Below are 14,458 nucleotides of genomic sequence, written 5' to 3'. Positions count from 1 at the left end.
GCTAAAAAGAACACTTGTATAGTATATAATTTGTAAAACTTCATAATGAGAGTTTGATTATTGTGTAACTGTCTTATCAGAAAATAAAATTAAAATCAGGAATAAAAATAACTTGCAAGATTTGTAGTAAGGCTTTCAGATCTTATTTTAGCTTTTTTGAGCACCATACTGTTATGCGACTTTAATCATATCACCTTTAACGAGCTCAGTCAGGTATATAAGGTATTCAGCTTTGTTCTATCCATCGCTGTCAGGATTACTTATCTCACTGGAAGTGGTCTATTTTTAGAGTCTTAAGTATAAACCCATTGTACCTGCATCAAAGAACTATATTTATACACCTAGACTATTCTTGTAGATATACTCTGTCTATTTGGTTTGCCTATCCCCCTCTTTACTTCTCTGACTTTCCCATCATTCTCTTTGATGTCTGATCCTGAGTATCGTTTTGTAAGTGCTCCCTTAATTATCTTTTCTTGTTCTCACTCACACATAGATTTCAACAGAAATATATTTTATATAGTTAAAGATATATTTTGCACAATCTTAGCAAATATTGCCCATCCCTCCCATCCCTCCCATCCCAGGCCAACTCAACCCAGCCCAACCCACATCAGTAAGAACAAATATCGGCCCTTCCTCCTACCCCCCAACCTCATCATCATGACTGGTCTTTTTCGTTCCTTATCACTCATTTATTGTCCCCTTCCTCCTCCCTCCTGCCATCCTGCCATCCTGCCATCACTACCACCACTCTCTCCTCTTCTGTCATCCTATCTTTTGCCACCATTTTGGATACCCTGTATTTCCCTGCCTTTCCTCTGTCAACCTCCCTATTGTCTCTCATTTCCCTATTCTCTCCTCTAACATTCATGGTTTCTTCCTCTTTTCTCACTCTATCTATTCAATACCCCCCTCCTCTGTTCACCTTTCATCTGTCAACCTCCCTGTTGTCTCTCAATTCCCTACTCTCTCCTCTAACATTCATGGTTTCTTCCTCTTTTCTCACTCTATCCATCCAATACCCCCCTCCGCTGTTCTTCCCTTCCCAAACCTGCCTAAAACAGTAGTTAGCTGTACCGTAATTTGGTTGAGTTCCAAGTCGGTCCACCACTCCTATTTCCAGCTGTTGTTGTATGAGGTAACTGCAGACATGGTCGGCATATTGGTTATAGGTTTATAACCCAACATAACAAATTATATAAAAAATATGTCTATTTACCGAGTTTGTAAGGTATATGATAATCTTGTACAGCATGATGGATAAATGCTATAAAGATACAGTTTTCATGAATATGAATTATTGATGTTTATTTTTTTTTTTTATAAATTGGATATTCTAAAAATTTTGATTATCTTAATCTACTCTGGCATGGATGTGGAACTGATATATAATCTGGTTAAAAGACTACATACTTGGAATGTTATATTTTATGAGGTCACAGCCTCTCTTCTCAGATGTATGTATATATAGCTCCTGTGGTGGTATGAATGGAAACAAAATTGAAGTTTTTTTTGGTTTCATCAGAACTAATTAATTAAATCAAAATGTTTCCAGCTTGTAGGATTTGGTGTTCTAAGGCAGGAAAATAGTCGACCAGTCAGATGTTAATTACATGTGTGATTCTGTTACAATGTCTCTTGTTCTTCCTGATGTCAAACATTCGATATTGATTAATAGAATTATCATGTTTTATGTTAAATTATTAATGTAAAGAAACAGATTATTTGATCAAAAATAGAAAATTATCAAGCTCTTTGAAAAGTATTTGGATTTTAAAATCTGCTGATTGTAATTGCTAAGCTGATTAATTAATACTAGATTATCTCCCCCTAGTTTGAAGCCCAGAATCAGGCATATCCTAGAAACAGGGGCCAGTCTAATGGTGTCACTTCAGGGACAGGGGCCAGTCTAATGGTGTCACTACAGGGATATGGGCCAGTCTAATGGTGTCACTTCAGAGATAGGGGCCAGTCTAATGGTGTCACTTCAGGGATAGGGGCCAGTCTAATGGTGTCACTTCGTGGGCCAGTCTAATGGTGTCACTTCAGAGATAGGGGCTAGTCTAATGGTGTCACTACAGAGATAGGAGCCAGTCTAATGGTGTCACTTCAGAGATAGGGGCCAGTCTAATGGTGTCACTTCAGTGATAGGGGCCAGTCTAATGGTGTCACTACAGGGGCCAGTCTAATGGTGTCACTTCAGGGACAGGGGCCAGTCTAATGGTGTCACTTCAGAGACAGGGGCCAGTCTAATGGTGTCACCTCAGGGACAGGGGCCAGTCTAATGGTGTCACTTCAGGGACAGCTAGGGGCCAGTCTAATGGTGTCACTTCAGGGACAGCTAGGGGCCAGTCTAATGGTGTCACTTCAGGGACAGCTAGGGGCCAGTCTAATGGTGTCACTTCAGGGACAGCTAGGGGCCAGTCTAATGGTGTCACTTCAGGGACAGGGGCCAGTCTAATGGTGTCACTTCAGAGACAGGGGCCAGTCTAATGGTGTCACTTCAGAGATAGGGGCCAGTCTAATGGTGTCACTTCAGGGATAGGGGCCAGTCTAATGGTGTCACTTCAGGGATAGGGGCCAGTCTAATGGTGTCACTTCAGGGATAGGGGCCAGTCTAATGGTGTCACTTCAGAGATAGGGGCCAGTCTAATGGTGTCACTTCAGAGATAGGGGCCAGTCTAATGGTGTCACTTCAGGGACAGGGGCCAGTCTAATAGTGTCACTTCAGAGATAGGGGCCAGTCTAATGGTGTCACTACAGGGATAGGAGCCAGTCTAATGGTGTCACTTCAGAGATAGGGGCCAGTCTAATGGTGTCACTTCAGAGATAGGAGCCAGTCTAATGGTGTCACTTCAGGGACAGGGGCCAGTCTAATGGTGTCACTTCATGGGCCAGTCTAATGGTGTCACTTCAGGGATAGGGGCCAGTCTAATGGTGTCACTTCATGGGCCAGTCTAATGGTGTCACTTCAGGGATAGGGGCCAGTCTAATGGTGTCACTTCAGAGATAGGAGCCAGTCTAATGGTATCACTTCAGAGATAGGGGCCAGTCTAATGGTGTCACTTCAGAGATAGGAGCCAGTCTAATGGTGTCACTACAGAGATAGGGGCCAATCTAATGGTGTCACTACAGAGATAGGGGCCAGTCTAATGGTGTCACTACAGGGATAGGGGCCAGTCTAATGGTGTCACTTCATGGGCCAGTCTAATGGTGTCACTTCAGGGATAGGGGCCAGTCTAATGGTGTCACTTCAGAGACAGGGGCCAGTCTAATGGTGACACTTCAGAGATAGGGGCCAGTCTAATGGTGTCACTTCAGGGGCCAGTCTAATGGTGTCACTACAGAGATAGGGGCCAGTCTAATGGTATCACTTCAGAGATAGGGGCCAGTCTAATGGTGTCACTACAGAGATAGGGGCCAGTCTAATGGTGTCACTACAGGGATATGGGCCAGTCTAATGGTGTCACTTCAGAGACAGGGGCCAGTCTAATGGTGACACTTCAGAGATAGGGGCCAGTCTAATGGTGTCACTTCAGGGGCCAGTCTAATGGTGTCACTACAGAGATAGGGGCCAGTCTAATGGTATCACTTCAGAGATAGGGGCCAGTCTAATGGTGTCACTACAGAGATAGGGGCCAGTCTAATGGTATCACTTCAGAGATAGGGGCCAGTCTAATAGTGTCACTTCAGGGATAGGGGCCAGTCTAATGGTGTCACTACAGGGATATGGGCCAGTCTAATGGTGTCACTTCAGAGATAGGGGCGAGTCTAATGGTGTCATTTCAGAGATAGGGGCCAGTCTAATAGTGTCACTTCAGAGACAGGGGCCAGTCTAATGGTATCACTTCAGTGATAGGGGCTAGTCTAATGGTATCACTTCAGGGATAGGGGCTAGTCTAATGGTGTCACTTCAGGGATAGGGGCCAGTCTAATGGTGTCACTACAGGGATATGGGCCAGTCTAATGGTGTCACTTCAGTGATAGGGGCCAGTCTAATGGTGTCACTACAGGGATATGGGCCAGTCTAATGGTGTCACTTCAGGGATAGGGGCCAGTCTAATGGTGTCACTTCAGGGATATGGGCCAGTCTAATGGTATCACTTCAGTGATAGGGGCCAGTCTAATGGTGTCACTACAGGGATATGGGCCAGTCTAATGGTATCACTTCAGTGATAGGGGCCAGTCTAATGGTATCACTTCAGAGATAGGGGCCAGTCTAATGGTGTCACTTCATGGGCAAGTCTAATGGTGTCACTTCAGGGGCCAGTCTAATGGTGTCACTTCAGAGACAACAAAACATGACAAAACAAACATCACTGTCACTCGGACAAATAAATATCACTCTGACCCAAGCAACAAACATCATCCTGACTCATACAACAAGCGGCATCTTGACCCAGACAATAGATACATCCTGACCTAAACAACAAACGTCATCCTGACTCGGACAAGAAACACCTTTCAGACCAAGACTACAAATAGCATCCTAACCCAGATAACAAACATCACCCTGACCCAGACAATAGATAGCATCCTGCTGACCACAACAAACATCACCCTGACCCAAACAACAAACACCTTCCAGACCAAGACTACAAATAGCATCCTAAGTCAAACAACAAACATCATCCTGACCCAGACAATAGATAGCATCCTGCTGACCACAACAAACATTATCCTGACCCAGACAACAAACACCTTCCAGACCAAGACTACAAATAGCATCCTAAGTCAAACAACAAACATCATCCTGACCCAGACAACAAACATCATCCTGACCCAGACATGTGCTGATTTGTGCAGTTAAAGACATTGTGCATGAGATTGGTTATTTATATCATAATCTCTGCCTGGTCTTCAACAGGATGTTCTTGAAATTTCAGCCCTTTACTTATTGACAGCTAACTGTATTCCAAGTTTTAAAGTTAAAGTAACATACATGTTTGTACAAGGCTCGATCAGAGAGAAATTTTTACAAAAGAATGAAAATTCTACCTAAATTACTTGTGAGATATTTATGTCGGACAATCTAGCTGAATAATGCAGCCTGTCGATTTAGTTCTATTAAACGTGATGTTAAGTTTGTGTATGCAAATATGAAATGAACAGCTTATTTTTCTATGAGAATGAAATTGATTAGTGTAAATGACATCGGAACTGGATGTTATTTCTGTATGAAGTGTGCTGGCAGTTTATTGCATTTTGAAACGCCACAGCAACTGTATTTTGATGAGTTCGTCATATTCTGTGCCAACTCTAAAGGATACAGTTCTCATCTAATATGTGTGTATATATATTTGGCAGTCGAGAATTTGAAAAGATGTTCAATGAATAATTAAATAAGAACAAAATTTCTGTGGAAAATAATTAGATTATATTGCATGAAATCGCACATTTATTCATTCTTTTTTGCAATGAAATGTTTCCATTTTCCCAGGAACAAAAGTGAAAAAAAAACCCCATCTGAATAATTTATGAGTCACACGAAAGTAATCGGATCTGGCTGAAGAAGAATTGGTTGTGTTAGCATAGAGAAAAATGATGTTTGTTTCTAATCGTCTATTTCGGTGTGTGTAGGTGGGCAATGGTGGAGACGGCTTTGCTTTTGATGTTTTGTATCTTTTTCTTGTTATTGATCAGGAATCGGTGTGCTCGTATAGACATCGAGAGATATATAGGGGATTACTACAAAAGTAATGCGACAGAACTTATCTGGGCTTTCACTGTCACAAATATTAATTACACTGACAATATATTTGTAAAAATAATTTTTTTGCTAAATTTGCAAATAAAAAAAAAACATGACAAGAAAATCTTTCAACTGTTGAGAAGGCCTTGTTTTTAATCTCCTACCTTTAGAATCTTTTGTCCTTCAGTTTCTTATCATAGATGTTGTAATTATTTTTATGTATAATATACATGTACGGTATATATAATATTATGAATAGTAATACATTGAATCAGGTGAAAACAGAAAACCAAATGGACTTAATGTTTTGGAAGAACTTACAGATGTTTCTTGATTCTTGAAGAGGAATGATTTATGAAACATTGCCAGAGTTTGGTCTCAGCCCGGTTATCAGAAGATTACGAAACTTGCGTCATTCATTTTTTAAAAGCTTTTAAAAATGTCAGTGAAAAAATGAAAATATTAAGTGATACACTGTTCTTAATAGCAAACTATTTTGAGCTTTCACTATGAAACAAAACTGATATTGAATTTCTTTTAAGGTTTATGTTTATGTTAAGAGCAACAAGGAAATGTCAGTTACTAGGATCAACACAGGACTACAAGTAATGACTAGGTATATTGGTAAAACCATCGCTTTTCCATCCTAATCTAGGAAAGGTCAAAGGTCACCGTTTTATCAAAGGTCAGGGTAGCTCTAATGTCTTGAATGACGCAAGTTGTAGCAGAGAAGGGAGATGTGAGGAAGACTGTTGTAACTAGATAATATACCGAACATGCTGTGGTCTACACGATGTGGTCTACGCGATGTGGTCTATCACCAGCAAATCAAGGAAAACACCAATTCTCAATGAATCTCTCACCAGCTCTGCCTTATTCATCTTTTTCACTCCCCCACACCAACAGTCATGACATTTTCATTTCACTTCAATTTTCAATTACCCTGCTTTTAGAGTTGTTTTCACACATGCCAGTAGTAAAATCATTTCAATAATAAGTTTTGTCATGACATGGTAATATGACTCTATTTATTTATTTCTTCGATATTACTGATCAAATTTGTATAACAAGTGAGTATTTCAGAAGTTTATCAAGAATGATATCAAGCATTTTGTCGTTCTGTGTACAGAAGTGTGTATTTTATCAAAAACTGTTCTGGGATATATATAATACTGGTGACTCATTGTATAAATACTCCACTAGATAAGAAAATGTTTACACTTAATTTTGAATAATCTTGTTTTAGATAAGAATTTCATAATATCTAAGCAAACTCAAATTTTCTTTTTTTTTAATTAGTAAAACTTTTGACTTCAGTTGTGGTAATTCCTGATAGTCAGTGTTGAACACTGCTCTATGCCAGAATACCGGCCACTTGGTTTCAGTCTTGTCAAAAGTGTGAAGAACTGTACGACTAAAATATTTAATTTTGAATTCAAATTCTGAAAGTTTTACATTTATGTTGCAAAGATTATAACTCATTTCTCCTATCAAGATTAACACATTATGTTAATCCGCTGATAAGTGGGTTTACACCTGAAGGATGTCTTAACGAGATTCCTTCCTGCTGTTATTACCTGTGTGCACCAAAATAAACTAGAGTAACTGCATAAACACTCACCTCGTCCAGGAATTTGCGGTATTTGTAAGGAATCCATGGAGTTTGATAAGTATTTGTTTATCTTTGCCCACCGAGTTCAAAGCCTTGTAAACCATTTAACACTACGTGAATGTAGATTTAGTGTATAAGATATGTCAATTTTTTTCTTAATGTTAGAGCATTCTGTATCAAGAAAATATGTAATGTTTTAGCTGGAAATGAGTTTTATCAAATATTCAAACATGAAGAAATATTATTCAGGAAAATATTTGTTTACAGAATGTTCTTGGAATGATTCAAAGCTTATAATACTTAACTGCACCACAGAGAGATACTTAGGAGTACTGAAATAGAAAAATGTGAGCCTATGCCAAAACCTGTTTTCTCTTTTACCACAGAGGTCATTTAGCTTTTCTCATCTCAGACAAACAGGTCTAAAAGATTTACAAATATATTTGGCACGTTATTAACCAACTCTAAAAATACCGGATGCTGTAAACAAAGGAATCCTTTTTATTGAAGTTTCATTTATATGTGGAGGAGAACTGGTTTTCTGACTGGAAACTCAGAGAAACAAAACAAGTTTTGGTGGATGATAGTCAGTAGAAGTTCCTTGTAAAGAAACTTCTTTATAGGTTACAAATGATTTTATGAAAACTATAATTTAAAGAAAAAGAAACAGGAAATTGAAAGACGTTATAGAATGTAATAATGGTTTGATCGAAAGACAGGGAAAATTTCATCCATGTATATATTCAGTATCCTTGTCAAATTTCAGGTTTCCTTTCACTATATTATATTTTTAAGAGAAATTAGTATTTTTGATGGTTTTGAAGTGAGGACACTTGTTTATTGAAGATGTAGGTGAATGTATGACAAAAATAGATCTTACCTTCACAAAACATGTGTCATGTACTTGTGTTGTTATTACCTAGGTCAGTTTGAAGCTTCATAATAGTTTTATTTGATACAAACGTTTCAATGATTAGTTTTTATGATCAAAACTAAGGGACATAAGTCGCTATAGGTCGGGGTAGTCATTGACTACAGTGTGTTATAGACTAGGGTCTCATGACTACGGGTCGTGAGTCGCTGTAGGTCGGGGTAGTCATTGACTAAAGTGTGTTATAGGGTCTCATGACTACGGGTCATAAGTCGCTGTAGGTCGGGGTAGTCATTGACTACAGTATGTTACTGACTAGGGTCTCATGACTACGGGTCGTGAGTCGCTGTAGGTCGGGGTAGTCATTGACTACAGTATGTTACTGACTAGGGTCTCATGACTACGGGTCGTGAGTCGCTGTAGGTCGGGGTAGTCATTGACTACAGTGTGTTATAGGGTCTCATGACTACGGGTCGTGAGTCGCTGTAGGTCGGGGTAGTCATTGACTACAGTGTGTTATAGGGTCTCATGACTACGGGTCGTGAGTCGCTGTAGGTCGGGGTAGTCATTGACTATAGTGTGTTATAGACTAGGGTCTCATGACTACGGGTCGTGAGTCGCTGTAGGTCGGGGTAGTCATTGACTACAGTGTGTTATAGACTAGGGTCTCATGACTACGGGTCGTAAGTCGCTATAGGTCGGGGTAGTCATTGACTATAGTGTGTTATAGACTAGGGTCTCATGACTACGGGTCGTAAGTCGCTATAGGTCGGGGTAGTCATTGACTATAGTGTGTTATACTAGGGTCTCATGACTACGGGTCGTAAGTCACTGTAGGTCGGGGTAGTCATTGACTATAGTGTGTTACTGACTGGGGTCTCATGACTACGGGTCGTGAGTCGCTGTAGGTCGGGGTAGTCATTGACTACAGTGGGTTATAGACTAGGGTCTCATGACTACGGTTCGTGAGTCGCTATAGGTCGGGGTAGTCATTGACTATAATGTGTTATAGGGTCTCATGACTACGGGTCGTGAGTCGCTGTAGGTCGGGGTAGTCATTGACTATAGTGTGTTATAGACTAGGGACTCATGACTACGGGTCATAAGTCACTGTAGGTCGGGCTAGTCATTGACTATAGTGTGTTACTGACTAAGTTCTCATGTCTACGGGTCGTAAGTCGCTGTAGGTCGGGGTAGTCATTGACTATAGTGTGTTATAGGGTCTCATGACTACGGGTCATAAGTCACTGTAGGTCGGGCTAGTCATTGACTATAGTGTGTTACTGACTAAGTTCTCATGACTACGGGTCGTAAGTCGCTGTAGGTCGGGGTAGTCATTGACTATAGTGTGTTATAGGGTCTCATGACTACGGGTCATAAGTCACTGTAGGTCGGGCTAGTCATTGACTATAGTGTGTTACTGACTAAGTTCTCATGACTACGGGTCGTAAGTCGCTGTAGGTCGGGGTAGTCATTGACTATAGTGTGTTATAGGGTCTCATGACTACGGGTCGTGAGTCGCTGTAGGTCGGGGTAGTCATTGACTACAATGTGTTATAGACTAGGGTCTCATGACTAAGGGTCGTGAGTCGCTGTAGGTTGGGGTAGTCATTGACTATAGTGTGTTATAGACTAGGGTCTCATGACTACGGGTCGTGAGTCGCTGTAGGTCGGGGTAGTCATTGACTATAGTGTGTTATAGACTAGGGTCTCATGACTAAGGGTCGTGAGTCGCTGTAGGTCGGGGTAGTCATTGACTACAATGTGTTATAGATTAGGGTCTCATGACTAAGGGTCGTGAGTCGCTGTAGGTCGGGGTAGTCATTGACTACAGTGTGTTATAGGGTCTCATGACTACGGGTCGTGAGTCGCTGTAGGTCGGGGTAGTCATTGACTATAGTGTGTTACTGACTAGGGACTCATGACTACGGGTCGTGAGTCGCTGTAGGTCGGGGTAGTCATTGACTATAGTGTGTTATAGGGTCTCATGACTACGGGTCGTGAGTCGCTGTAGGTCGGGGTAGTCATTGACTTTAGTGTGTTATAGGGTCTCATGACTACGGGTCGTGAGTCGCTGTAGGTCGGGGTAGTCATTGACTATAGTGTGTTACTGACTAGGGACTCATGATTAAGAGTCATGAGTCGCTGTAGGTCGGGGTAGTCATAAAAACAGTAAAAACAGAAACAAAATCATTTGACTGATGTAAAAATCTTGTTAACTCATTTCGATAGAAGCCAAATCACTGAGCCATTTACAACAGAAAGCTTTATTTATTTCAAAAGGAACTGTAACAGTACGATAAACAGTCAGTGTTGAAGTAAACAGCATCCAGACAAGATCGGCCCTGTTTTCAATCAATTCCGATCACCGTTACTATATTTAGTTTAAGCCTTTATTTACCGTGCGACATTTATAGATTTTCCAAACATACCAGGTCGAGCAAAAAGCTCTTCCCAGACAAAATCTTCTGTAGTGTAATCAATTCCTAGGTACTGTTTCCATTTATGGCATAAGTGGTAGTTGTTGTATATATCTATAACTTGGGTTACCAAACAAGTCTGGCAGATGAAGAAATTGTTGTCGTATTGAATCCCTGCCTATATTTAGACTATTACCCCAGACATAGACGTGACAAAGACCCAAACCATATACCATATGCCCCCATCTCTGATTACTGTACAACAGACTAATTTGGAATTCCATTTTGATTACTATAGTAATCCAGCTTACAAAGCTGAACAAATAGGTACCAGTCCTGCAGGGAAGTAAATCCTACTAAATCCTGATATCTTTCAAGTGTAATACTAAGAATTAGAGAACTTTTACAGTTCCCTAATGCTAGGATAATTAGCTCCAGGCTTCAGAATTTGGAAGTATTGAAAAATATCTCGCATTAACTTTGATGTAAATAGTCAGAAATTTTTTTTTTAAATTTTCCGCTGATATTTGATATTTGTTTGATGCCCTTAACAATATCTTATACCTGACTTTTGTGTTCAGGTTATCTCCCCTAAAAGAATAGTGATATCAGGTTATCTCCCTTAACAGTAAAGTGATATCAGGTTATTTCCCTTAACAGTAAAGTGATATCTGGTTATCTCCCTTAACAGTAAAGTGATATCAGGTTATCTCCCTTAACAGTATAGTGATATCAGGTTATCTCCCTTAACAGTATAGTGATATCAAGTTATCTCCCTTAACAGTATAGTGATATCAGGTTATCTCCCTTAACAGTAGTGATATCAGGTTATCTCCCTAAACAGTATAGTGATATCAGGTTATCTCCCTTAACAGAAGTGATATCAGGTTATCTCCCTTAACAGTATAGTGATATCAGGTTATCTCCCTTAACAGTATAGTGATATCAGGTTATCTCCCTTAACAGTATAGTGATATCAGGTTATCTCCCTTAACAGTATAGTGATATCGGGTTATCTCCCTTAACAGTATAGTGATATCGGGTTATCTTCCTTAACAGTATAGTGATATCAGGTTATCTCCCTTAACAGTATAGTGATATCAGGTTATCTCCCTTAACAGTATAGTGATATCGGGCTATCTCCCTTAACAGTATAGTGATATCAGGTTATCTCCCTTAACAGTATAGTGATATCAGGTTATCTCCCTTAACAGTATAGTGATATCAGGTTATCTCCCTTAACAGTATAGTGATATCAGGTTATTTCCCTTAACAGTATAGTGATATCAGGTTTAGGTTACAAATGTCAGTAGGACCTTTAACTTATCAACCATTTGTACCATTCATACAAAATATTTCACCGATTCCTGGCAATGGAACTCTTTTGTAAAAGAAGGTAAATAAGAGGTACAAGTGTGTACATTATTTACTGTTCAGTTTAAATTAAAATCATTGTGGATGAATTGTGTAATTGTGCTCATATTCTTTTAGCAGATGTCCCTATGAAACTCTTACAAGTTGTCAATTTAATGTGACTGGGTAGGGTGTCTTGATATGGCATTTCATTGTGATAGCACTATAAATTGTCCCTTGTGTGGGCTGGCCACATCATCAAAGGTCTTCATACACCCTCCGACAAACCAAGATATTAGAAACCAAAATTTCTCATTCAGATATTATTGAGAAATAAATACAAAATTATTGGGAACAAGATATTGACCTAGCGTTCAGAAATACTTGATTGATCTGTGATTTAAAGTCCATATTTAGTATCGCCATTTTAATGCGTTTTATGCAATACAACACAGATCAGTTTCATGAAGAATACGGTTAACCTAGATGTCCTCAGTAAACCTATATATGTATTCTCAATGACACACGATATGTCAAAGTGGAATGTTAGAATTATCATTTCAATTCTATAATAATATTCATCAAAAGTCGATGCAGTGTGAAATTTGTATGGAGCTGATAAAGAGATTTTGATATAAATTTCAGCCATACCCTCTAACCGTCAGCGGTAATGTTTGTCCTCTAGACACCTCTAGGGGATCTGTGAAATACACATTGTACTGGTAAAACTATTTGTTAAAATCTTTTTTTACATCAAATTTGAAACACCAAATACATGCATGTCAAAATCTATTGATGAAGTTATTATCATTTATAAGAGTGGTGATATTTGAAACGATCTGGACATGTGTTGGGAACTGCACTTGGTGTTGTATTTCATATGAAAAATGTATCAGCTGCAAAATGTATTGGCTTCAGAGTTTAATTAGAATGGCAAAATATTTGATAAAAATCTTTAAAAAACTTTAAATTATTCCAGCTGAATAGCTCTTCGAATTATTTTGTTTGTGCTTTAAGTTTTTGATGGTATATATATACTGACGTGGCTATAGGGAGTTAGTTTTGATTGTATACTGACGTGGCTATAGAGTTAGTTTTGATTGTATACTGACATGGCTATAGGGAGTTAGTTTTGATTGTATACTGACGTGGCTATAGGGAGTTAGTTTTGATTGTATACTGACGTGGCTATAGGGAGTTAGTTTTGATTGTATACTGACGTGGCTATAGGGAGTTAGTTTTGATTGTATACTGACGTGGCTATAAGGAGTTAGTTTTGATTGTATACTGACATGGCTATAGGGAGTTAGTTTTGATTGTATACTGACATGGCTATAGGGAGTTAGTTTTGATTGTATACTGACGTGGCTATAGGGAGTTAGTTTTGATTGTATACTGACAGGGCTATAGGGAGTTAGTTTTGATTGTATACTGACATGGCTATAGGGAGTTAGTTTTGATTGTATACTGACAGGGCTATAGGGAGTTAGTTTTGATTGTATACTGACAGGGCTATAGGGAGTTAGTTTTGATTGTATACTGACATGGCTATAGAGTTAGTTTTGATTGTATACTGACATGGCTATAGGGAGTTAGTTTTGATTGTATACTGACGTGGCTATAGGGAGTTAGTTTTGATTGTATACTGACGTGGCTATAGGGAGTTAGTTTTGATTGTATACTGACAGGGCTAAAGGGACATAGTTTTGATTGTAAACTGACAGGGCTTTAGAGGATTTAGTTAATTGTGTATGCACAAAGTCAAATAAAATATCTGAGTAAAAATTGTTTTAATTAGTCATGTTTCGCTTTGATGAACAGCATGAATGGATGATGTTGTTTATTTAACTCTATAAAATATCTATTTATCAATTATTAATGCATTACCAGGCAAGTGACGGGGAAATTATGTAAACGTCACACATAAACAAATTTCCGCCTCTGCATTTGATGTTTTTAATTAGGGGGCATTGAAATGAAACATAATATTATTGTTAAAATCTCGTTTTCTACTCTCATTGCAAATTACATGTATTTAATTGGGCTATATATAAAATCTTTATCATGATAGATAAAGTAATAGTTTTCTTGTGTTTCTGTCTTTCCAGGAGAACGGAGCTTACCCATTCTTGTCAGTCTACAGATCCATGGGATACCATGGTACAAACGATCTCTACCCATCACCATCCATGCCTAACATATCATTAGGTCGCCCACCCTCATCATCAGTAAGTATACTTGTAGGGGTGTAGTCAGTCCCCCACCCTCATCATCAGTAAGTTTGTAGTCAGTCCCCCACCCTCATCATCAGTAAGTTTGTAGTCAGTCCCCACCCTCATCATCAGTAAGTATACTTGTAGGTTTGTAGTCAGTCCCCCACCCTCATCATCAGTAAGTATACTTGTAGGTTTGTAGTCAGTCCCCCACCCTCATCATCAGTAAGTATAATTGTAGGTTTGTTGTTAGTCCCCCCACCCTCCTCATCAGTAAGTATAATTGTAGGTTTG

At 39.2% G+C, this 14,458-nt stretch overlaps 1 protein-coding gene across 6 annotated transcripts in view; it reads left to right on the top strand.

The window, feature by feature from the left end:
* The window catches only part of LOC117343096 (histone deacetylase 4-like), a 204,498-nt gene that overhangs the window by 169,401 nt on the left and 20,639 nt on the right, over nt 1-14,458 (top strand). For all 6 annotated transcript variants that reach the window (XM_033905396.1, XM_033905398.1, XM_033905397.1 and 3 more), the window contains one exon: nt 14,060-14,179. In XM_033905396.1, the coding sequence (XP_033761287.1) occupies nt 14,060-14,179 (120 nt within the window). The remainder of the gene's footprint in view (nt 1-14,059; nt 14,180-14,458) is intronic.

The sequence above is a fragment of the Pecten maximus genome, chromosome 15, assembly GCF_902652985.1.
Source record: "Pecten maximus chromosome 15, xPecMax1.1, whole genome shotgun sequence".
Lineage (NCBI taxonomy): Eukaryota > Metazoa > Mollusca > Bivalvia > Pectinida > Pectinidae > Pecten > Pecten maximus.
Note: the sequence above shows the minus strand (reverse complement) of the source record. Positions and strands in the feature narration are given on the sequence as shown.